The sequence below is a fragment of the Apteryx mantelli genome, chromosome 3, assembly GCF_036417845.1.
Source record: "Apteryx mantelli isolate bAptMan1 chromosome 3, bAptMan1.hap1, whole genome shotgun sequence".
Lineage (NCBI taxonomy): Eukaryota > Metazoa > Chordata > Aves > Apterygiformes > Apterygidae > Apteryx > Apteryx mantelli.
Genome location: NC_089980.1, coordinates 12,730,720 through 12,753,433, shown reverse-complemented (window position 1 = coordinate 12,753,433; position 22,714 = coordinate 12,730,720). Strand labels below are relative to the sequence as shown.

The 22,714-nt window shown below is 41.0% G+C and overlaps 1 protein-coding gene across 1 annotated transcript in view; it reads left to right on the top strand.

Annotated features, from left to right (window-relative positions):
• PLCB1 (phospholipase C beta 1) overlaps positions 1 to 22,714 on the top strand; it is a 442,993-nt gene that overhangs the window by 9,354 nt on the left and 410,925 nt on the right. The window contains exon 2 of the mRNA XM_067292708.1: positions 4,217 to 4,294. Coding sequence (XP_067148809.1) covers positions 4,217 to 4,294 — 78 coding nt within the window. The remainder of the gene's footprint in view (positions 1 to 4,216; positions 4,295 to 22,714) is intronic.

The following is a 22,714-nucleotide window of genomic DNA, read 5'->3' as shown; positions in this document are numbered from 1 at the left end:
TAGAACAACCACATTACTCATTCAGGGCTGTGAAACTGGAGGAAAGTGGAGAACTGGCACTATGTCAATAAATAAAAAGGTGGGGGGGCTTTTAAAGGTCAAATTAAAAGCCCTTTAAAAAAATTATTCACTTAAATTCAGACTGGTGTTATATGCAGCACACTGGCACTACCAGGTTAAGGTCACTCTAAATCTTTCTATTAAAGGAATTTGCGATGACAATTTGCCAAAAGCCAAGCCACTGCCTAGCAGAAGCACCCAAGGGTAGCATTTGAAAAACCCGACAGCTCGCAATCATTTGCATCACTGACTGTGACGTTCTGACTTTCTCTGTTACTCCTCTTCCATTTCTGATCACACCTGATCTTTGCCTTGTCCTCCTCCTCCTCCATTGATTATATACTTGGAAATGTTCCAGGAATCTTGGGGCTCCTATCCAAAGGGTTGCTTGGCTTGTTTGCTGGTAGCCGGATGATCATAAGAGCTAAGCCCCCATAAGACACCTAAATTTGTGTTGATTTCCAAATTTGTCAGCTTAGGAGATGCACAACACCCAACAACTCAGATTTGAGTCTTGAAAATGAGATCTTGCTAATTCACTTAGGTGTGTTGGTAGGAGCTGAGCTACTTGAAAAGTCTGTCTCCGAAAGTCTCTGGTTAGAATACACTGAGTTGAGATTTCTTCTTTTTTTTTTTTTAAAAAAAACAATTATTTTTATTTTTTATTTTCATGTTCTGGATTTGAGTGGGTTAGGGAAAAAATGAATCTCTACTTTTTTTTTTTTTTTTGGCCATCGAGTTCTGGGTTTCTTTTTCTCCTTTACAGGGCTATATATAACTTCTTCAACTAGAAGATAAAGGGAACCGAGAGGTAGTGCTAATCACTTGTGCCCTGTTACTGTTGTCTTTCAAGCTGTGTATGGTTGCTAACTCTGTTCGGGGGAGTGATGAGCTGGTCAGCTCTTTGGGTGAGGAAATTGAATTCATGGCCTCCTTATGACTGACAGTAGTGTGTGTTCTGGGTAAGAAAACAGTTTTCCATATAGTACAATAATTTCTGTAAATATATGAGCCAGGCATTTGTCATTTGAAACAAGCTTCTGATTCAGAGCCTTGAATCGCTCTTTCTTGAATGTAAATTGTAAAAAGAGATTTTCATGTATCTTTTTGATTGCTGCCTTCCTTTGCAATTCATGATTGCAAAGCAATACAAAAGCACCCAAACTGGCCTGGGCGTCAGTCAGGACTCTCCGTCCACGTGGAGTGGGAAGAGTTGCTTGTAGAGGTGATGAGGGAAGTTTAGTTCCCTTCTTCTACACCCAAAGATAAGGAGTCTGGCTTTTGGTGGGAGGGACTTCTACAAGTTATATTTAGCTTTTAGAATATATAAAACATTATCCACGTGACTTTTATTGCCACTGTTAATGGGGTGGAAGAGTTTTTGAGATGTATACAGGAAGTCTCACAAAAATTAATTCTCTGATGCTGTGTTTGTAACAGAGCGGAGATACAGTGTTTATCCAGCATGGTAGCTGTACAACGCTTAATATCAGAGTGGTGTAGTTAATTTGGAAAACAGGCATGGAAATATGACACTGCTTCAAGGTGATGGTTATGTGGGACTTTAAGGAAATAATGCACAGGTTAAATTTAATTTTTTTTTATTATTATTTTTTTTTTACACAGAAATCTTCCTGTAGCACAGAGGATCCTCATCCCTTGTCATGATAAGGATTCCTTTCTGTTGTTTGATAGATATTGGAGGCTCTCTCGCCCACACCCCGCATTTTTGAATCTGATTATAGTCAACATCCTACAGCCCACGTCTAGAAAAGTCTTACTTTGACAGCTGTGTGTCATGAGCACGGACAAATCCAAACAGTTTTGGGGTTTAAGCAGCTGATTTGGAAGATTAATCAGCAAAGCTAATTAATCTTGGACATAATTTCTTCATGCCTGTTTCCCATCATTGCCCCCCCCAAAAAAGTTGTCTCGTTCCAAGACAGAAGAACACTTAGTGTTTTAATTTTTTTATATATATATATGTACATAAAAATGTGTATATTTTTTACTCTCATTTTATGGAGAGTTCATATCACCAGAGCAGTTTGTTTTCTCTCTTTTTGAATGGCAGAGATTTAAGAACACTTTGCTAGGAGCTTATGGATATTGACAGCTGTTCAACACCTCTTCAAGGCTCGGTGCTTTTTATAAAACAAATTGCTCATTGCACTCAAACAGTACCCAACTCTCAGGTGTACAAGATACTAGAAACTATGGAAAAATAGAAAAAGCAAACAATGTGGATGGTACAAACTCTGTATGTTAATTCTGTTAAGGGCAGTGCGTACAGGACTGTTATCTTGTAATGAGGAAAAGAAGGGTTGGTGGCACTTTGTGGAACAGTGAACTAGCTCTGATCCCAGCTGGGAAGTTCCCATAGCACCTCCCGGCGTTAATGCACCCGCACTTGTTCAGTCTTCTAAAGCTCCTGTGGAGCCTGTTTGGGTGTCACTACACCTGTGGCACAGTTAATGCACAACCCAGGTCTTCCAGCTGTAAAGAGCTGGATGCTCTTGTTTGATCTTGTTTTTGATCTTTGATTTGATTCTTTTTAGTGTAAGAGTTTACTCTTTTATTTGTATTTCTGCCTGTGGTAAGATGAAAACGTGCTTCACGCTTTGTTTTATTTTTCTGCTTGTTCCACCATAGCCTTCTGACTGGTACTGGACCGATTACTTAGCTTCTTTGTATCTTGTTTTTCCAGCTGTAAACTAGGAATGATTCAACTTCAGTGTTTCATAAACACTCATTACTGTGAGTCTGGTGCTCCATCGTGAAGGACTGTACTGGCAGTGTGGCATAGATAGGTGTTATAAAAATGCCATTTCTGAAGCAGAAAGATAAGATTTTATTCATTTATGATAATGTCACCTCCAATAACTTAATTTGCAGTTTAAAAAAATGTTAAAGGCATTTGACTTTAATTGGGATCAGTTAGAGCCTTTTTTCTTCAAAGAAAGGTAAAATAATCTTGCATACTGTTGCTTTGAAAGCAGATGAGTTCTGAAGCTCTAAAATACCTGTAACACTTGAACAGAAATATGCACCCTCTTTGGGGATGAATTGTGTATTTAGCCTGGTTGCCTGTGGAAATGAGGCTTAAGCAATTTTTCTGCCTGCTTGTTGTCGTCTTCCTTTCTGGGTCCCTCCATAACTTTTAAATCAAACTTGGCGAAAAGGTAGAGGTCTGAAGACAACGGCGATTTTGCAGATGTCATGAAAAATGGTAGGGGAAAGAGAAGAGAAATCTTATTAGGGCCAGGCTGCACTGATTTCAATTATTGTTAGGCACCAGGGACTCCCGATGGGTGAGAGATGTAATGAACACCCACCTGTGGGACAGGCTGCAGTTAGAGCTTGTCTCTCTTGAGTCATGTGCGAGCTGTCAGTCGGAAGACATGAGCGTATAGGAAACCAGGCCTCCTCAGTTCTAGTACTGACAAACGTGCTGGTTTTCAACTGGTCTGAGCTGTGGATGTCACCACAGAAGGGTGAAGGTTTTTAACTGATTTTTTTTTCCTTGGGGTGGTGGGGTGTGTGTGTGTGTGTATATATGTATAGGTATACATACTATATATACTATGTATAATAATATATATGTGCACCCACACTACTAAAATCTTCATACTTGGGTAGTAGAAATAATAGAAAAGATTTTTAGGGTAAAGCAATTGACAGAAGTCTTACTGCATTGTAATAGATACTATTTCAGGCTTTCTTGGCAAAAACAGTCTTTATATGGTAATTAAAGGTTATATAGACATTTAGCTCTTGTCTATATCTGAAAGTTAATTTGGATTAAGGGAGGCAGTGGACTTCTAATAACTATTTGTAGTACTTTGCTACATGGACTCTAGTTTGACAGTAAGTGTCTTGTGTCTGTTTAACTTCATCCACTTCCAGCTTTTCTGGAATAACTCCATGTGTTAACAAGTCTGGAGTTATTTAGTGCTGTCTTCTCAGTAATGGAAATACATTATGTCAGAAAAATGGAGATTAGGCCTGCAATACTAAATTATCACTAGTAATATGTCACTAAAATATCTTAAGGGTGGTTTCTAGACATCGCAATTTGTTAACAGGGGTGGCATGGTAGCTAGTGCATAATTACCTGTTCTGTGACTTGACGTCTTCTTATTTTCCTTTTTGCTAGGACTCCACTGTTGTGACTCCAATCATTCTCAGAACAGATCCACAGGGATTTTTCTTTTACTGGACAGATCAAAATAAGGTAAGAGAAAGATTGCTGCTTAGAATGGTTCTGTTTCAGCTGGTGCGATGGGCAGTAGTCAGGAGGTTTTGCTTGCTAATTCTGGCATAGCAGACAGAAGCATTGCGTCAGCATAAGTCCCTCTGCTTCTAGGGAACAAATATAATAGGCCCATGCTCATCCCTGGTGCACAAAACATGGAGAGAAGGGAAGTAAGTCTGGAGTTTTCCAGTACTTTGGCGCTTCCCAGCCTTGATAACAATCTCTTGACACCTGGTAAGGTATAGAATTGTTCTGGTTTACAGGCAGAGTTCAATTTGGGACGATATTTCGGTTTCTAGTTGATTTGTGTTTTCTCTGCCTGCCTTCCGTGCACTAAAGACTTTGGCTGTGGTGCACGGCAGACCCAGAATTCCCAGATGCCAAAGCTCCCTTTGAATTAGTCTTCCTGAATTGCCACGTGCTCCCAGGCCATGCCTAGTGGGCCACGTCACTAAATTCTTACTAATCCTTGTTGGACGCTTACTTTCTTTTAAAAACATTCCTGTATGCTTAGATCACACTCATGTCTCGGGAGCTGTTGGGAAAGCTCACGGCCTGGTTTATCACTGTGTTACTCCAATTTCACATCCGTGTCACCCCTTGACAACGGCACTGTCATGTCCCCAGCTGTTGGGGACTGTGGAGTTGCACTAGGGTGAAAGAAGAGCAGTGCCCTGAGCAACTGAGTGCAGTTTGTTTCACATATCAAATATATAATAGCAAATTATTGTTGCAAATGTTTGTTGTTATAGCAAAATACTGTATTAAAACTAGGAGCTGAATGGGTTCCCCTCTTCTTTATAGATGAATTTTCAAGTATTTCTCATGAAATAAGTGCTCGTACCTGTTGCCTGTTGAAGACAGTATTAGAACTTGGTAGTGTTCTAGCTTTAGTGTTGTGTTGGAGTATATGCCAGAATGACTAAATACATGGTTGTAGTATCCTGGCTATGGGAACTCAGTTTACCAGTTCTGCAGCCCTTTTTCATAATTTCCTGCTGATTTTGTGTTTAAGTAACAGTGCAAAAATTGCCTGAGGAGGCAGCAACCTGTAGACTCTACAGGCTATCTGCTGTTACATTAGATCTTATTTGTCTTCCTCCCTGAGTTTGATTATTTTATTTTTTTGAGGAGATGGAGTGCAGTTGTGACTCAGTATATTTGAAAATCGTATCATGGAGTTGCAATAAAAATCTTGTCTTATTTTGGTTGTTCTTGTACAAGGTGGTGCTGGTTAATAGTGTTCATCTGTTGACAGCCTAGAGTTGTTAAATTACTGCTCAAAGAAGCAAAGCTTTGAATCCCATTAGAAATTGAAGCATATTACTGACTTGCATCAACCAAACAGCTAATCCAGAACCTGGTGTGAAGTCTTCTCTTTTGTTTCTCCCCTTGCATAAACCAATTGTATAAGTTGGGGGGGGGGGGAAAGGAAGAACTTCTTAATAATAAATGGAAAAACAGAGTTGATTGGAGAGTTTTTTTTCACTTCTAATATGTTTGGCACTAAGACCTCCTTCAGTTTCCTACTGTTGTCTGTAAAAACAATGTCTTGAAGCAGTTCTGTGAAGAATGGCTATTTATAGAATTGTTCCCATATTCATGAAAAAATGTATTTATAATGCCCAGAGCTTTTTTTAAAATGTTGGGTATTTGTACAATAGACCGAAGTATCAGTTTGATTTTTAAACTTGCAAATCAAGCCTCTGTAAAGGGCAACAAAAAAGATATTTGTCTGGTTAATAATTCATGACAACTAAGTAAAGCTTGCTTCCAAACCCCATCCTAATGGTCTGTTTAAAGAAACTAAAATATTTCTATTGGGGTGCTGATAGTGCAAGGAACAGGAAGGAAATGCCACTTTCTGCTTTTGCAGAGAATGTTTGGATTCATGTTTGTTATGAAACTACTGACATAAAAAAAAAAAAAAGAAGGTTATATAGGAAATTCTCTTAATTTCCTTCTCTTTGTGTAAACAGCGATCTTTTGATGGCAGTGGAGCTACTTGAAGGAATATCAGGACAATGCAGCCTCTTTGTGATTGTTTTCTCTTTTTTAACTGATTATTATTTTTTGAAGCAACTTGCCTTTGTCATAATGAGGGCCTGTTATTTTCTGAGTGCAAACAAAATGAACTATATAATGCAGCAATTCTTTGGAGAAGCCTGCCTGCCGGCACCAGTGGTCAGACACATTTTCTTGGGTGATCCCAACACGTGGGTGTGGAGAGTAGGCATGCACAGCAGCCGTTCTTCCAGCCGGTCCTGCCTGCTAGTCACTCTGAGAAGCAGTAAATCACAACCTGAATAGCTCTAGGGCTTTCAAGTCAGAAATCTGGCTCAGGAGTCTGTTTGCTGTTGCTGTATAGGGAAAGTTATCCAAAAATTACGTGAATCGCTATATAAAAATTGTTCCCCCTGTATTAGATTTTTATTTAGCTTAGGGAACTGGTAGTTGTAGCTCTGCAGCTTTCTCTAACTTTTTGTCTGGGTGAGCTGCTGCTTGCATTGATTTCCTTTCTCTTTGGTACATCTCTTTGCAACAAAAAGCAAATAGAAAAGGAAGGGAAGAAGAAAACAAGCCATGTTTGGTGTCTAGCAGTGTATTTGGACAGTTCTTTGGATTGTTCCTCATGCACTCAGAGCTCGAAGTTCCTGCTGAAGATGCATGCTGCTCTTTGTGTATAGGATGAATGATATCTCAGCGTTTCCTCCCCCTCCCCCATTTTTCTTTAGTTATTTTCCACTTTTTTCCCCCCTGTTCAGTCTTATTTCTTTGCAGTATGTGAAGCCAGTCAGTTTGTCTATTCCATTCAGCATGATTGGTGTTCGCCAAAATGAGTGTGCATCTAGGTTTGCACATAATCCTCCCAGCCTGGAACCCATGCAATGACGTGGTGGCAGTCTGGACATGACAGCTTCCAAATAGTCAGTCGTCCCCCCCCCACCCCCAACCTCCCCATGCTTGGTGGGACTCTTGTGTTACAAATAAAGAACATGTTCAATGCAGCGCTCTCATTAGTGTTACCTCCCCCTTCTTTGTGAATAAGCAATCTTCCTAAGGCCTGCACCCAGTCTGTGTGTCTGGATAATGCTGATGTAGAACAGATGATAGGTGAAAAAGGCTGCTGGTAAAGTTATTCTTAACGGTGTGGATTCTTGCTGCCCTCTGTAGCTTCCTGATAAATAAGTTAGTAGCAAGTTTCAGCATTTGCTTGAAGAAACCATATGTTTCTAATAAAAATGATCCTGGGTCTGTAGTTTCAGCCAGGTGAGAATCTGTGCCACTTAGGTTACTCCCCATGTGAAGAACCGTCAGGATGGGCATTCTTATGGTGATGAGATGCTGGTGGCAGTCAGATTTAGGAGAGCTGCCTTCCATGGCGTTTACTTCTAAGGGCAGCAACTGAACTTGGAGACAGAAGGCAGGTTGAAGAGACAAAAAGCCCTCAAAAGCCTGCTTGGCGACAGAGTGGCCATATCAGTGCCCACTCATAGGCAAGGCAAACGGTAAGCTAGTTGCTCAAGACTCCCTCAGTGCAAAGGAAGTATCCATGCGTCTTGCTCGTTTCCTCATGACGGTGTAGGATCTGACGGGTTAACCGCATTTGGACTGGCTCAGCTATGTCCTGCCAGGTGCCCGGGTCTGGCATGACTGCTTTGGGACATTAACAGGAGCCGTATTAAAAAGCGGTTGACCCTGCTTCTCTGTTTCAGTGACTTGATCAGCAGAGTAAAAAGTAGCGTGGGATGAAATTATCTACAAGTTCTTCCAATCATGTGCCTTTTTTTTTTCTTTTTTTTTAATATGCTGCGTTTGCCTTCACTGCCTATTGCAATGTGGTCATATTTGCATTGAAAGCCTCTGAGCAGGTTCATTTAAACCCTGATCTTGCAATTTGAAGAAAAAAAATTGATATCCTGCAATTCGACACACTTGCTGTATGTTTGCATATTAAAGTATATTTTGCTGTCATCAGTAAAGACAATCCTCCTAAATTAAGTCATATGTACCATTTTGCTATGCCTTATTGTGATAATATCCAGGAAATTGAAAACCTTTGTTTTAAACAGATGGCAGGACAGCTTTCTGATTTTAATTGTATTTTTTATTATGAAATTCTTTTGTCGATGAAGGCTCTGGAATATTTGCTTCATCTGTATGTGGAATGCTGGCTGATTTCATATTATTACTTGAATGATTCTCTACATTGGTTTAAAAGAAAAATTAATGAATGTGACAAGCTAGCATCTGTTACATATCTTATTGTTTCAGTAATGTTTCTTAGCTATAGCAAAACCAGACAATGTTCACTGCACTGTAGTATTTTTTATGAGCTGAATAAAACATATCTCAATTCCTTGCTTTTTTTTTTTTTTAATAGAATACCATTGCTTTCACTTGTTCTTATTCTAGTCACCAGCGTTCAGGAAAGATAAATTGAAACTTGATCAGGGGAAGAGAAAGTCTACAAGAATAATGAGTAATAATAGACAGCATTTCTCGGGAGATGAGAAGAGGCTAGAAGAGTTCGGTGTGTTTAGCCTAGCAAAACAAAGCCAGAGAGGGAATGTGATTTCTGTCTATAAATACATCAACGAGTGCATAGGTAAAGTAGGAGAAGAAATATGTATTGGTGGCCAGCTTGTGCCTGATTATTCTTGCATCCTTTAGCTAGAAGTCATACTATTGTCTAATGGACATTAGAGCAAGGCAGTTAACCGTGGGCTCAGGGCGGTTCTGACATTGCATAAGAAGAGGAGTAAAAGGAGCAAAACAAATGCTTTTAAGGTGGAGGAATTCAAGTTTTTGAATGTCTAAGGGGTTGTATGATGTGCCTGCCTATTCATCTCACTAGCACGCACTAATTTACTCCTTTTTGAAGTAGGAAGCTAGGTACCAACAGTGACACAGCGATTGCTGAAAATATCAAGGATGCAGACTCAGTCTCCTTGGTGCCATGAAAAGGAATCATCTGTCTAACAGCATGTGTCATGCAACTAAACATAGGTACCCAGTGCTGGGCACTCAGCAGCGATTTCTAATCCCTCTTCCAGAGAAATGCTATTGTAAACAGAAGATGTTCCCGTTTGTCCAAAGGAAGTCTGTGCTGAGAAACTGCTCTAAGTGGTGAGGTGATATTTAGTCCCCTGGCCCCGAGGAGGGGAGGTATGGTGTGTGTTTTCCCCATCCGCTCGCCACGACTGGCGCGTGGGCACTGCCGTGCCGGGTGGCTAGCAGGAGTGAGTGCCCGCTGCGCAGGCTAGGGGAAGCTTGCAGAGCTGTGAACCGCAGCTCGTCTGTGCTTGCAGGAGCAGGTGGGGTGACAAGCCCACTGCGCTGCAGAAGTACCTGCAGACGGAGATCCCCCCCCACCCCAGCCCTGGGCTGCTCAGATGAAGGCAGGGAACACCTAAAGATAGAGGGACTCAGTCTGTACCTGTTTTTTAGTAATGAAAATTTTGCAGTTTCCAAGAGGAGAAGGAGTGGTAGGCTTGCCATTTAAAGGGATAGGCCTGTTTGTATGTGTGTGTGTGTGTGTGTGTGTGTAAATCTCACTGGCAGAACTGGCAGTAATATGCTATAGCTCAGCCACAGACCGAGTTCGCTATGAGAGCCTGTAGCAAAAAGACTGTACCTTGAGCCAGAGCTTTCTCATTTTATGAGACTGCATTATGTGCTTCCTTATGATAAGAGAGGATGGGATTTTCTGACCTGGAAGGTCCTTTCCTCTTGTGTCCTGAGGTGACAGCGAGTTTCTTTGGGCTTGAAAACCCACCACTGACCAAAAGTGTGAAGTAGAGCCCCCGGGCTGTGCCTGTAGCGCATAGGATTCTGGAGGATTAGGCTCGGCTTCAGCATGTTTGTAAATTCTAAGTCACTCGCATTGCCCTCTTTCACATGAAAGGAGATGTGGCCTTTTCCCAGCCGCTGGGGGTTTTGGCTGTGTTATTTAAGAGTTTTCTTTGTGTCCATTTTGAATCTGGGCTTTAAAGCATTTGGGTCAATATTTGTACTGGCCTGTGGGTCAAAGATCTTTTCATTACATCCTTATAGGTTTTACAGTGCCTTCGACAAGCAAACAATAAAGGCCGAAGTTGATATATCAATATTTAAACTATGCCTAATAATTTAATGAGAGGAACATAATATTTAATACTACTAGATTTAAAAATACCTGCTCCAAAACCCAACTGTTTGGCTTAATTTATTCAAAAGCAAGGTTACTCAGTGATGCATCCCACTGCTGAGAACATCCACGTGCATCATTAAACATGCATTCAGACTTTTCTTCCTTGCATATAAAAAGAGGAGAGAGGCTAAATAACTAAACCCTTTGAAAAACTGAGATTATAAATAACATTAAATGAGAAAAGGTGATGCATGTCTCACCAAGCAAGTGATTATTTTAACATGTACAACGTTAAAACTTGCTTTTTTTCCCCTCATTCCTTTAGCAGCTTTAGCATTTCAGCAGTTAACATCCCTTACTGTTAATACTGTGTGATAATGGATTTTGGATACATGGGCCTCTCGCACAGTTCCTGTTATACAAATAGATTTGCCTTTTGCTCTAGCTGCAGAACACAGTTACCACAGGAGTCAGGAGAACTTAGATCCCTGTACCACGCTGGCAGTCTGCCACGCAGGCACTGAACAAGACTTGCCTATCTAGATTTTTGTGGAATACTTTTTGGTTTGTAGGGAGTGAAATCTGTATTGGGCGATTTATGGTCTCAGTACTCTAGTACTTGTGGGCTTCTTCATCAACTACTCTGAAAATATTATGTATAATTTTCATCCTCACATTCTCTAGTGTCAAACTGGCATCAACAGAAATAATTCTAGATACCTTCTTGGCTTCTTATCAGAAGGAGCCTTGTAACTTCGGATTATAATCTTTTTCCACTGAAGGGAAAGTTAAATTTCTAGCAGAATTCAAATTTCCTCTTTGTTCAGATACATGCTTGTTCCCTGGGGGGACATCGGGAGAGATTGTTAGTAGCCCTCTCTGTTCCCTGTCAAAGAACAGTGTTGCATTTACTTGTGCATCAAGCAATGTGGTCACAGCTGTGCTACGCAGAATGGGACTGTGTTGGCTGCTGTATGCTTCAGGAAAATTCATGGCTGCCAAAACACACTCCTAATATGATTGATCATCCCTATCTGAGATGAGAGAAATTGGGAGAGCTGCATAATGCTTGTTTCAGTTCCTGTGATTTCTCTGTAAAAAGCTGCAGCACCGACTCAAGAATGGTTTAGGTATAATAATTTTACATATGTAGCAGCTTTCATTCCATGAATGACATTGCTCAAGACTGACTCCATGTGGCACTATTCATTTATCATTTACTGCTTGTGTGAACTGACCAGGGAGCTACAGGTTAATTACCTCTGATTCATGAGGGCAGGTGTCGCTTGTTATATTGCACTTGGAAATTTAAAGGGAGGGAGGGGTCTCACCCTCTTGCAGGTGGACAAGGTCTTGAGCAGGTAATGGTAGTACCTTGGCACAATTGGGTATAATTGGATGGGAATCCCTTTTTCAGAACAAATAAATCATGTGCTAGAAGAGGTGACACAGAGTAGTTTTCACTGGAATCCAGATGAGTCCCCTAGGACAAAGAGTTGTGGTGATTTGAGTTTTTTTACTTCTCAATGAAACTGAAAATTAGAAGTGAACCTGAAATACCTAGTAAAATAACAATGGCAGCACATCAAATATCTGGGCTTTACCTGGGTTTGCAAGCTTCTTGATTCATAAAGGACTTTGAGATGCAATGTTAGGAGGAGCATGAGTGGCATTAGAAATTTGAGACCAGCGATGTCACTGTTTGAACTGGCTGCAAATCTTTGGATAAAAAAATGGCCCAGAAATACTGCCTTCTGAAGCTGTGAGTCTGTCCCATTTCTAATGGGAAGGGCTGGAAGAAAATCTCTTCAAGGATGCAGCTGCTTACTAGAAGACTGTTGTAACCATTAGGCTGAGCAGTATATAAATCAGAAGTGAAGTCTTAAAGGTGAGTTTTTCCTCTGGTGAAGATGAAGATATGTGATAAACAGCACAAAAGCCAACTTATTGAAAGTAGATGAGCTAATTAATCTATAACAGCAATTTTCAAACCAGGGACACTGACACCAGTTTGAAGCAACTGAATGTGAAATGTTAAAAGGTTGAGCTGCTGGCTCTGGCAGCAGCCAGAATGGTAATCCCAGAAAGTTCACTTGCATGAATGTGTTCTCTCTTTAATGTAGAAATAACTCCTCACCTCTGTCTTTATACCGGAACTCCTAGGTAGTGCCTTTAAAGAAATGGTATAGAAGCTAACACCAGTACTGATGCTTTCACACTGGAAACTGTGTGACAGTGCCTTTTCAGTTAAGAACTGTGCCTCCTTGCTTACCTTATATATACACTACATAGATCTTTTGAAGGGAGAAGAACTTATTGTATACTGAAGTGGGGCGGATTTCTAGCTCAGCAGTTAATGCAGTAGGGGCATCAGCCAAGCAACAACTCATAGTCACCTGGAAGTCTCAGATCATGGTTTTTCACAATCACTTAAAAATCAGCATGCAAGTGGAATAAAAGAAGACCGGGAGAGCGACAGGGGATTGCCACAGAAAATGAAAATTGAAGGAAATGTTTCATGGAGGTCAACTTCCCATCAGACTACCAATTTTATTTTTAAAAGGAAATCTCTCTGCTTTCAAAACATGGAAATTGTTCAAGGCCCATTAGGGAAATGATACTACATCAAACACAGAAGATCCCTAATGAGCAACATTTCCCACTAATATCTCTAAATAACTCTCTTATTGTGAAGGAGGTAGGAATAGAAAATGAGGTTTGGGTCAATCCACATTGTAGGTCCATGTTTCCATTTCTGAAGCAAGAAAGCCAAAGAACTTCAAAAAGGGAGAATGACTTCTGGAGTATCAGCAACTTCCTGAAATCCTACATCGGGCACCTTTAAATTATCTCCATTGCTGAGAACAGTCCTAAGACAACATTTTGTGGTATGCAAGAACATTAACTTCACTCTCTTACCGAGCGTGGATTCTGATATTCCTACAAAGGGAGATGGAAGGCTGTCTTTTGTTTAGGTGGGCTGAGAGTTAGGAAGCTTTGACTGTAGCTAATGATAAATATCAAGGACAGTCAAATCTCTTTTATGAAAAGTAGCTTATTGGAAACCTCCCGTGTAAACTTCCGTGATGTGGCTGTTCGAACCAGTTCTGTGAAATTTTCAGCTCAAATATTTCGGCGAAGGAAAGTTGTGGCCAAAGCCATTAACATACACCGAAGTAACTACCTTAATGGTGTTTATGTCAAGCTTTCAAATGCTAAATGACTTAAATAAGAACTTTCTTGTAATTTACGTCTGTTTATAGTACCATTTAACATATCGGGAGGTACTTGGCTTTAATAGCTATGTGTGCTTTTAGGAAAGAGTGTGGGCTGGGATTCAGAAGACCTGGGTCCTAGTCTCTTTGCTGTCATGATTTGCTATAACTTGGCAATGGGCTGCTTTACCTCCCTGTGCTTGTTTTCCATTCTGTCCTGTGCTGGCTTTGTCTATTTGGAGAAGTCCTCTCTGAGTAAGTTAGAGCAGGGACTGCCTGTTACTATGTAATTAGTACATAGTACAAAGTGGTTCCAGCCTACTGCAGTCCATGTAATTTGGTGTTAAAGATGCTAATGTACGCGGTGTCTCCTAGCTGAGCAGAAATGCTTGCAGTGAAAGAACACAATGGTTTTGTTATAAGTTAGCCTTCACATTCTCATTTCTTCTCCTTAATTAAAGTCTCTTGTGTTCATGTTCATTGCTTTTACATACATTTGCTTGAATACGTGCTGTGAAACTTGCTGGCTGGCCTATTATTAGCACAGTTTAGAAATTGGCTTCTAGGATGTCAGCTTTGCTGATCACTGGGAAGATAACTGAGCTCTTGGAGTGCCTGTCATACTGCATTCTCGGCTGTCGCTGTGCAAGTTCAGATGGTTTCTCTCTAGTGCTTGCTGTCCAGACTGTTTCATCTCCCCACCATGCTTTCTATTTGTTTTTCTCAAACGCTTCAAGAGAGAGTGCACTGAAAATAATGATCTTTAAATAAAATGTGTTCTCTCTACACACATGTAACTTACCTGTGTTGAGTGTATGTACTTTGCTAGTAGTGTTACGTGATAAATGTATTTGAAAGTTTTGTTTAATTTTTTTTTTTCTTTTTAAGAAACTTGGAAAAACTTCCTGAAATACAAGTAACTGGGGATGAATGTCCACATGACCCATAATTTTGCACTACTTGCCTTACTTGCTTTAGGGCTTCTTACTGCATGCTTGACCTTGCTTCCTTCTCCTGCTTTTGTTTACTCCTACTGTCTTGGCAGTGTTTTACAACAGCTCTGCACACTTGGAGTTGGCATCACACAGAGCAGAAAAGATAAAGCCCTGGGCCTGTATTTACAGTTGGTAACAATGTGCTCTGTACAGTGCTGCCTTTTTTTTGATCGGGAGTTAATGTATATGGTCAGAAGACACTCTAAGATCCTTTCCCAGGTTATCATCTTTCAGTTCTATCTTCCTTGCTTTTGAACAACTTTTATTATATATCCCAGTACTGGCATGGCACGCAGCCAGCCTCCCAGTGCAGGTCATGAGAGCTTTAGGTTCACTGTGTGTGTCTGTGTTGCTATTATTTTTGAGCACTTTTAACTGTACGAGTGCTGTTTATATCACTATTCTCCAAATACTCTGCTGGAATAGGTCTGTAAAGTCACTAGGCAGCCTCCGCCAGTGATGTGTGTATTACCTTGTCTGTGGCCTGGCTTTTGGTTTTCCTGATGTTTTGTGCTGCTGCGTCTCCTCTGCAGGCAAAGGTTTTGCTACTAAAATTCTGGATTAGCTCTAGAGGATGTTAAATTCCAAAAATAGGGAAGACTGGTTCGATGTCTGTTGAAGAGACTGCCGCCTTATGTGTATTTTATTTGTGTGTTCACACGTGTATGCTGTCATTAAGCAAACATTTCTTTTGCCTTTTCTGTGTTAGGACTCCTCTACACAGAGGAAATGAGTATTCTTCTTCATTAGCTGTTCTAATTAATTTTTCCGCATAGTCAAGTTTTCCGGTGTATTGTGATGTCTTGACGTCATTGTCCATCCTTCACTCACTAAGAAAAAACAGCAATAGGCACATGTTCTCATCTCTGTTGCCGCTCATTTTATGATAGTGCAGCTCTACTGATGTCAAGCTGTCCCCCATACACTAGGAGGAAGGAGTAGGGCTGTGACGTAAAGGATTTAGTCTTCTGGTTTTGTTCGTTCCCTGGGAGAAGTAATTTCCAGCGTCTGAATTTCTAGTGTGTAGATTCATCCGATTTTTCATACTGGCACATGCCTTTATTCAAGATGTGCTCTGCATTGTGTGAGAGGAACAGGATGTGCTATTGTCAAAGAGAACTGTTTGTGGTCGAAGAACATATTTAAATCCTGAATCTCCAGGGCATGTTAAGCACTCGGCTGTCCAATTAGCTCAATAACAATTTTGTCTTTGCGGGTATATATAACGTTGCTATTCCAAGGCTGCAGTTAAATATGGCAAATGAAATTCTACCCCTGTACCTCATTGCCGAAGAGACCCTACTGTCTGGGGGCTGGGGATTAGCCGAAGCTATCCCCGACTCCAGGGCAGGTCAGAGTGTGCCTGCCGAGCTTTCCTCAGCCTTTCGCTACCGCAGGGGCTGCAGCTTGTACGGACACCATCGAGCTGGTTGTGTATTAACTAATTGGCCAGCAGCATAGCCCGGCAGCTCCAGGTTACAAAAGCTGCCTCACGATCGGAGAAGTCACGATCAGTAGTTAGCTGGCATAGCACAGCTATTTCACCTTCTATGATATTGAAAGCTGTCTTTCATCTGTCTACACTGGTGCTTATCCAGATCAATGCTGTCTTGTTGATCACAATATGCCGAAGAAACTGTATAAATGATAACGTTTAACTGTACAATATGTCTTGCTCTAAGAGAACTATGGATAGTTTGGACAGGTGCTTTACTACCCAGGGAAGTGACTATCTCTGGTTGATAAACAGCAGTGTTGTTTAACAAGAGAAATAATAAAAATATTGAATAAAAATATTGATTAGTAGGGTGCAGCTGTCTGGTAATAAGTGATGCTTATTTAAGTCACTGTTAAAACAGTAATGAAATTCTAAATACAGCTTTTTATCTTTTATTCTAGCTGCTCAGGACAGCTGGATGAAAGGCCTCATTTAATTAAAAAAATATGCATAAAGTGGAACATGCCTACCTGAAAGTTAGGAATATGGCAAGAAAAATGCAGGGAGAACCATTGGAGAAACTTATGTAACTTGTCTTAGGCAGTTTAGTCTTTGAGACCAGGAAAAATAAAGTCCTGTATTTAGGGGAGCTTTCAGAACAGTATAGTAACTTACAGAGGATAGCTATTTTCTGTAATTTTGCTAAAAAAAAACAAAACAAAACAAAAAAAAAAAAAACTTATTTTTTTTCTCTACTTTCAACCCAGATTTGCTTGTTAAGTATTAAAGTGAGCATAGGAACATGTTATTTGTGAGCAGCACCCTTCTAAATGAAGGTAAGACTTTGGACTAACTGAACTGTTCTTTGCTTTCCACTGCAGCCACTGTTGCAGTGGTGCGTCTTGGAGTCCTCTGCCAGGCGCTTGTGCCAGCCAGTCTTCCATAGCAAAGTCTTTGCTCCGTCACCAGCTTGTGCTATATTTAAACAAAAGTTCCCAAACACACATGAAATGAAGCTGACATCATGTGTGTTGTGCAGTTACAGTGCTGTTTCAAGGCCAGTCTGATTTCTTGCAGTTGTCATCCCCTTCATTGCATTCGCATACCACTGCAGAGGATTAGACTGGATCATGAAAAATGATATATGCTCTCTTCTTTCTCAGGGAAATCTGATTGCTGTGATTCTTTTGGGATTTGAAGATAGCTGGAACTTGCCTTTCCATTCCCTAGCTTGGGGCTTTTCTCCTAAAATTACATTGTCTTCAGGTGCGGATGCACAATGGCATTTTACTAGCATTGCCTCAAGCAGCAGTGAGATGGGTTAGAATAATACAATGGTCCATAATTCATTGAGGTGACTAATAAGTAACTGGTATCTGACAGCAAAATAAAATACTTAGCAGTTGTTTTAAAGAGTATGTATATATCAGTGCACTGTTTAAAAAAAAAAAAGTTCAAAGAAACTCAGTAGATACTGTTGCTTGCTGTAAGTGAAAAGTGTGTCCCCACTGTAGTGTGGTTTTCAGTTTAAACTACTTGTATGCAGTGTAAATTATTTTATTCATCTCAAATGTTGTCAGCAAAAGTCATAGTCTGAAACTATCTCAGATAAATATATGACTTTGCATTGTTCCAGGACAGGAGCCTATAGATACTTTTCCCAGTGAAAGTTGCTAGGAAGAGCCTGTCAAGAGATGCTGCAGTAGTGCTCCTTGAGCACAGTCATGTCATACATACTAAATGAGTGAGGTGAAAGGCTTCACTCATTAGACTTGCATACAGCATATTTTAAAATATGGAAAATCAGTTTGAAATGATACTGCTTTTCTGCTGCCCAGAGTAGGTTTTCAGTGTACTGACTGCAGATGTATCTTGTTGCTGACAACTCATACCAGTATCTTGCGTATCAGTGTTGCATATCCAGATTTGGTTTCCTATCTTGCAAACACTTGTATGTATGTTGAACTTCCAATGAGTATTTTTACTGAAATCAAGTACTACAGAAGGGTGTGCAGGAAAGGGTATAGATATGATACAGAAAGCTGGAGGTCAGGTCAGCCATTCTACTTGTAGATTGAAACATGTCTGATATATTCACGTATTTGATGCATTCAGGACATAATGCAAAGGTTTGAGAAGTTACCCAAGAAAGGGATAACTGGTAGATTTATTTACTGGGTGCTCATCTCCATAGTATGCCTAAATTTCACTAACATAAATGGTTCTGGCTTCATAGCCCTTGTATGCCAAGGGGAGAACTATCTACCCTTGTAGTTACAATGAGAAAAAATTTATCTTGGCCTCTTCAGGAATCCTGTTTTGAAACTGATTGCAGAAACAAGATCTCTTAATTCCTTGACAAGGCCCTTTGTCTTGGTTGAGAAGTACCATGAAGCATTTCATAACTCAGAGTGAAGCTTTTTATAAGCCTGACATTTTAGCCTGAACCCCAGTAAGTTCTGCACAAAATTTCTTTTGTGCTTCTTATCAGCCCTACTGGCTCAAATTCTGCTTCATGCAAACCTGATAGAATCTGTGTGCAGAGCTCTGTCTCAATTCGTATCTGAGTTTCCTGGGCATGCCCTGTTTTCTCATTTGGTCTGTGCAGAAGGAGGGCTTTTGCCATTTCCTTAAGTTTTCTGGATGAGCTCTGCAGCACATGGGCTGGCAGCTGATATATCCAAATTACATTCAAACTGCTCTTCACAGGTTGCCTTCAGAGCAGGTCCAACATATAAGGTGGACTTGCATGTGGTTGGACTGTCGCTTACAAACGTAGTTGTCTGACATGTCCGTTTGTGTGCCCTTATTTAGGGTGCTGAAACACATGTATAATATGGTAATTAAAAATGTGAGCCTGGAAAAAACAAAAATCTCCCTAATATTCAAGAATGCAGGTATTCAGTCATGGCCATCCAACCAAATCCTTCAGATTTATGCTGGTACTCAGTCACAGCCACTCAGCAAAACTTCTGGATTTATGCCAGGAAGATGGCTAATGGAACAATCTTTTTGTGATCTGTTTAGCTAAATGGCTATAATAATGTGGGATATTAGAGTAACAGGTGCTGTTGACCGTCCTGCAGTAGATCAAAGTTTGTATATGCAGGAACTATGCACTTCCCTTCAGAGTCACACTTACAATTCAGAGCTTCTCATTTGTTGCTATGGTATTATGTTACCAGAACAAGGAGAGACAGAAGTGATGATTTTAATGAGTTAAGTCAAAAGTGCTGGTCTGTAACAATCTCAGCTCTGAGTCTAAGTAATAGTTCTTTAGTATCAATAGTGACGTAAAAGAATGTTGACTAAATGTTTGTTCATATCTCTGTAGATCACTTTCAGATACTGTTGTCATTTGAGGACTTCAACGATCTGAAGTACTGAGTCTTATTAAACTTATTAAAACTTATTAAAACAGTCCTGTGTCGTAAGTCAGCATAATAAACAGGCATTTTACGGACAGGAAAATGGAATCAATCAGCAACTGAAGGACAAGTTCTGTGGGTTGAAGGAAGGAGCAGAATCTTCAGGGCTCCCTGTCTCTCTGGTTGAACTCTTCCCTCTGAAATCCAGGCAAGTGGCGTGTGCAAAACAGCAAAGTGATCAGGGCGTTAACTGGGAGGTCGAGGCTGCTCAAGGATGAGAGAAGGTGAAATTCCTGTCTGTGAAGAGATGGGTCTCAAAATACTTGATCATCTGTTCCGGTAGGAATTTGTTTGGGGCAGCATTTATTCTGTAGCACTGTCATATCTGCACAGTAAGAAAACACAAGTATTGTTCAGCCTGGAGGAATTGTGGTGACAATAGGAGAGAGCTGTGCCTCTTAACAAAGGAAAGGTTTCTTGGCCATAAAGACTGTCCTGTTCTCTTTCACAGACAGTATCATTATCTTAGGACGTAAATGTGTTTGGCTCACAGCTCTGCAATTTTGTGTGGTCTTGGACTAGCCACTTGAGCACAGATGACCAATGCCTGTAATTGCATTTGCCTCCTGGCATTCTCAAGCTTGAGTTGGGCATTCAGGTTTACCTCTACAGTGCTGATGGCATGCTGTGACCTGTCAGGCACCAGCTCCTCTGCTTCTTAGTGAAATGGGAGGTAAATAGAAAAAAATGAGAGATGGAAATTAAGCATCCGGCTGATGACTGATTAGTCCCTCTTCTCAGGATTTTCCTTTGTGAATCTTTTCTTAGAGTGAAAACAGCTTATTTCAGTTTTCCTGTCAAATAAAATAAGAGTGACTGACTGATCCCCCCCTGATATCCCTTGGTATCTAGAGAGACTTATATTCCAGTCTCACTCTGCCTGATTCAGAGGAGGGATTGGAAGCATGGAGCTTCAGCATCTGTGTGTCTGGGACTGGTGAAGCCATGAGCTCACAGGGTTTCAGCTGGGTATTAATTTTGTACATTTGAATTTAATCAACATGATGATGACACCAGTGTGAGGATAATCTCTGAATCATAAGGGCATTATAAGCTGATGGTAAACTCACCAGAAACTAAAAAGATGCCAATTATATGGGTACAACAAAGCGTGAGATCTTCCAGGGGAATTAAAAGCACTTCACAAATAGTCTCAATAGATTGTTTTAGAAATTGTAAAATCTGCTCCACTAGCATAATATTCTAACATCATTGGATATGTTGTTTAATTGGCTTGGCTTTGTTCAGAATATAGATTGTTAGGTTTTTTGAATGTTCATATATTGATATCATTAATTATGCTATTGATGAATTACAGAATTAGTTTATGAGCACAAGCATGTTATGAGGTGTAGTCTGTAAGATTCATATGCCAAACAAAATAGTATCACTTCTAGTTGAAGACTGAAACTTAAAAGGCTATATTGATTTTCCTCTTGCAGTTCTAGTAAATGCAAGAGACGAGCTTCGTATGGGTGAAGGAAAGGATGGTCTCGTGGCTTGCTGAATAAGGTGACATTCAGTTCCTGCCACAGACTTCCTCTTTGAGCCTCTCTTTCCTATCTGCAAAGATCAAGATTTGTCCTTTATCTGGCTAGGCAATGGGCTGTTTCTGAACACTGTGCTAGGCACCGTTCATACGCATGGAGTTTGCTTGAACGTAGAGCGATGCATTTGTACGTAAGAAGAAGGGGGGCAGTGTGTGGAAGGAGAAGGTACTAGGCTTTTAAGCTCAGTAACATCTGGGAAATGACAAACCTCCTCAGTTTAACCTGGGTGTTTCAACAGAATGAAGATCAGAGTCAAGGGAATGGAATTACACGTGAGCATTAAGAGGACTGTGTTTAGGAGTCAAGGGAGTTATTGCTAGTCAGTTGTTATTGTCCACTTCAGCCCTTTTTTATTTTTTTGTCTTTTTCTGGCTTGGAAGAATTGCTGCAGTGATAATTTTGTGTGTGAATATGGCTCTCATGGGCAGTGACAGATGATCACTTGCTATTATCTGTCATTGCCCCCGCCATCAAATGTACTAGGTTGGAAGAGCTCTTGGAAGGAATCTCTCCAGTTGGTCTATAGATACATTCTGTTAAGGTTCAGAACTGACTGTTGCCTGAAGAGGCATCTTGCCAGAGCTCTGGCCTTAATATTTGTTATGGAAGGAAACTATCTGGCCTGTCAACTCTGAGTGATATTGTAAGGGCCAGGCTGCACCTGGCTGAGAAATCGGTGTAGATTTTTGGGGTCGGACTGGTAGGTGCCAGGATAGTTGTGGTAAGGAGATTGTGGAAAGGGGGACAGGCCACTTGGGAGGAATATAGGAATGTTGTCAGAGTATGCAGGGATGCGACGAGGAAGGCTAAGGCCTGTTTGGAATTAAATCTGGCTAGAGATGTCAAGGACAACAAGAAGGGCTTCTTCAAATACATCAGCAGCAAGAGGAAGACTAGGGAAAATGTGGGCCCTTTGCTGAATGGAGTGGGTGCCCTGGTGACGAAGGATGCAGAGAAGGCAGAGTTACTGAATGCCTTCTTTGCTTCAGTCTTTACTGGTCAGGCCAGCCCTCAGGAGCCCCAGACCCTGGAGGCAAGAGAGAAAGTCTGGAGAGAGGAAGACTTTCCCTTGGTGGAGGAGGAGTGGGTTAGAGATCATTTAAGCAAACTTGACACCCACAAATCCATGGGCCCTGATGGGATGCACCCACGAGTGCTGAGGGAGCTGGCGGATGTTATTGCTAAGCCACTCTCCATCATCTTTGAAAGGTCATGGAGAACAGGAGAGGTGCCCGAGGACTGGAAGAAAGCCAATGTCACCCCAGTCTTCAAAAAGGGCAAGAAGGAGGACCCAGGGAACTACAGGCCAGTCAGCCTCACCTCCATCCCTGGAAAGGTGATGGAGCAGCTCATCCTGGAAGCCATCTCCACGCATGTGGAGGAAAAGAAGGTGATCAGGAGTAGTCAGCATGGCTTCACCAAGGGGAAATCATGCCTAACCAATCTGATAGCCTTCTATGATGGAATGACTGGCTGGGTAGATGAGGGGAGAGCAGTGGATGTTGTCTACCTAGACTTCAGCAAGGCTTTTGACACTGTCTCCCATAGCATCCTCATAGACAAGCTCAGGAAGTGTGGGTTAGATGAGTGGCCAGTGAGGTGGATTGAGACCTGGCTGAATGGCAGAGCTCAGAGAGTTG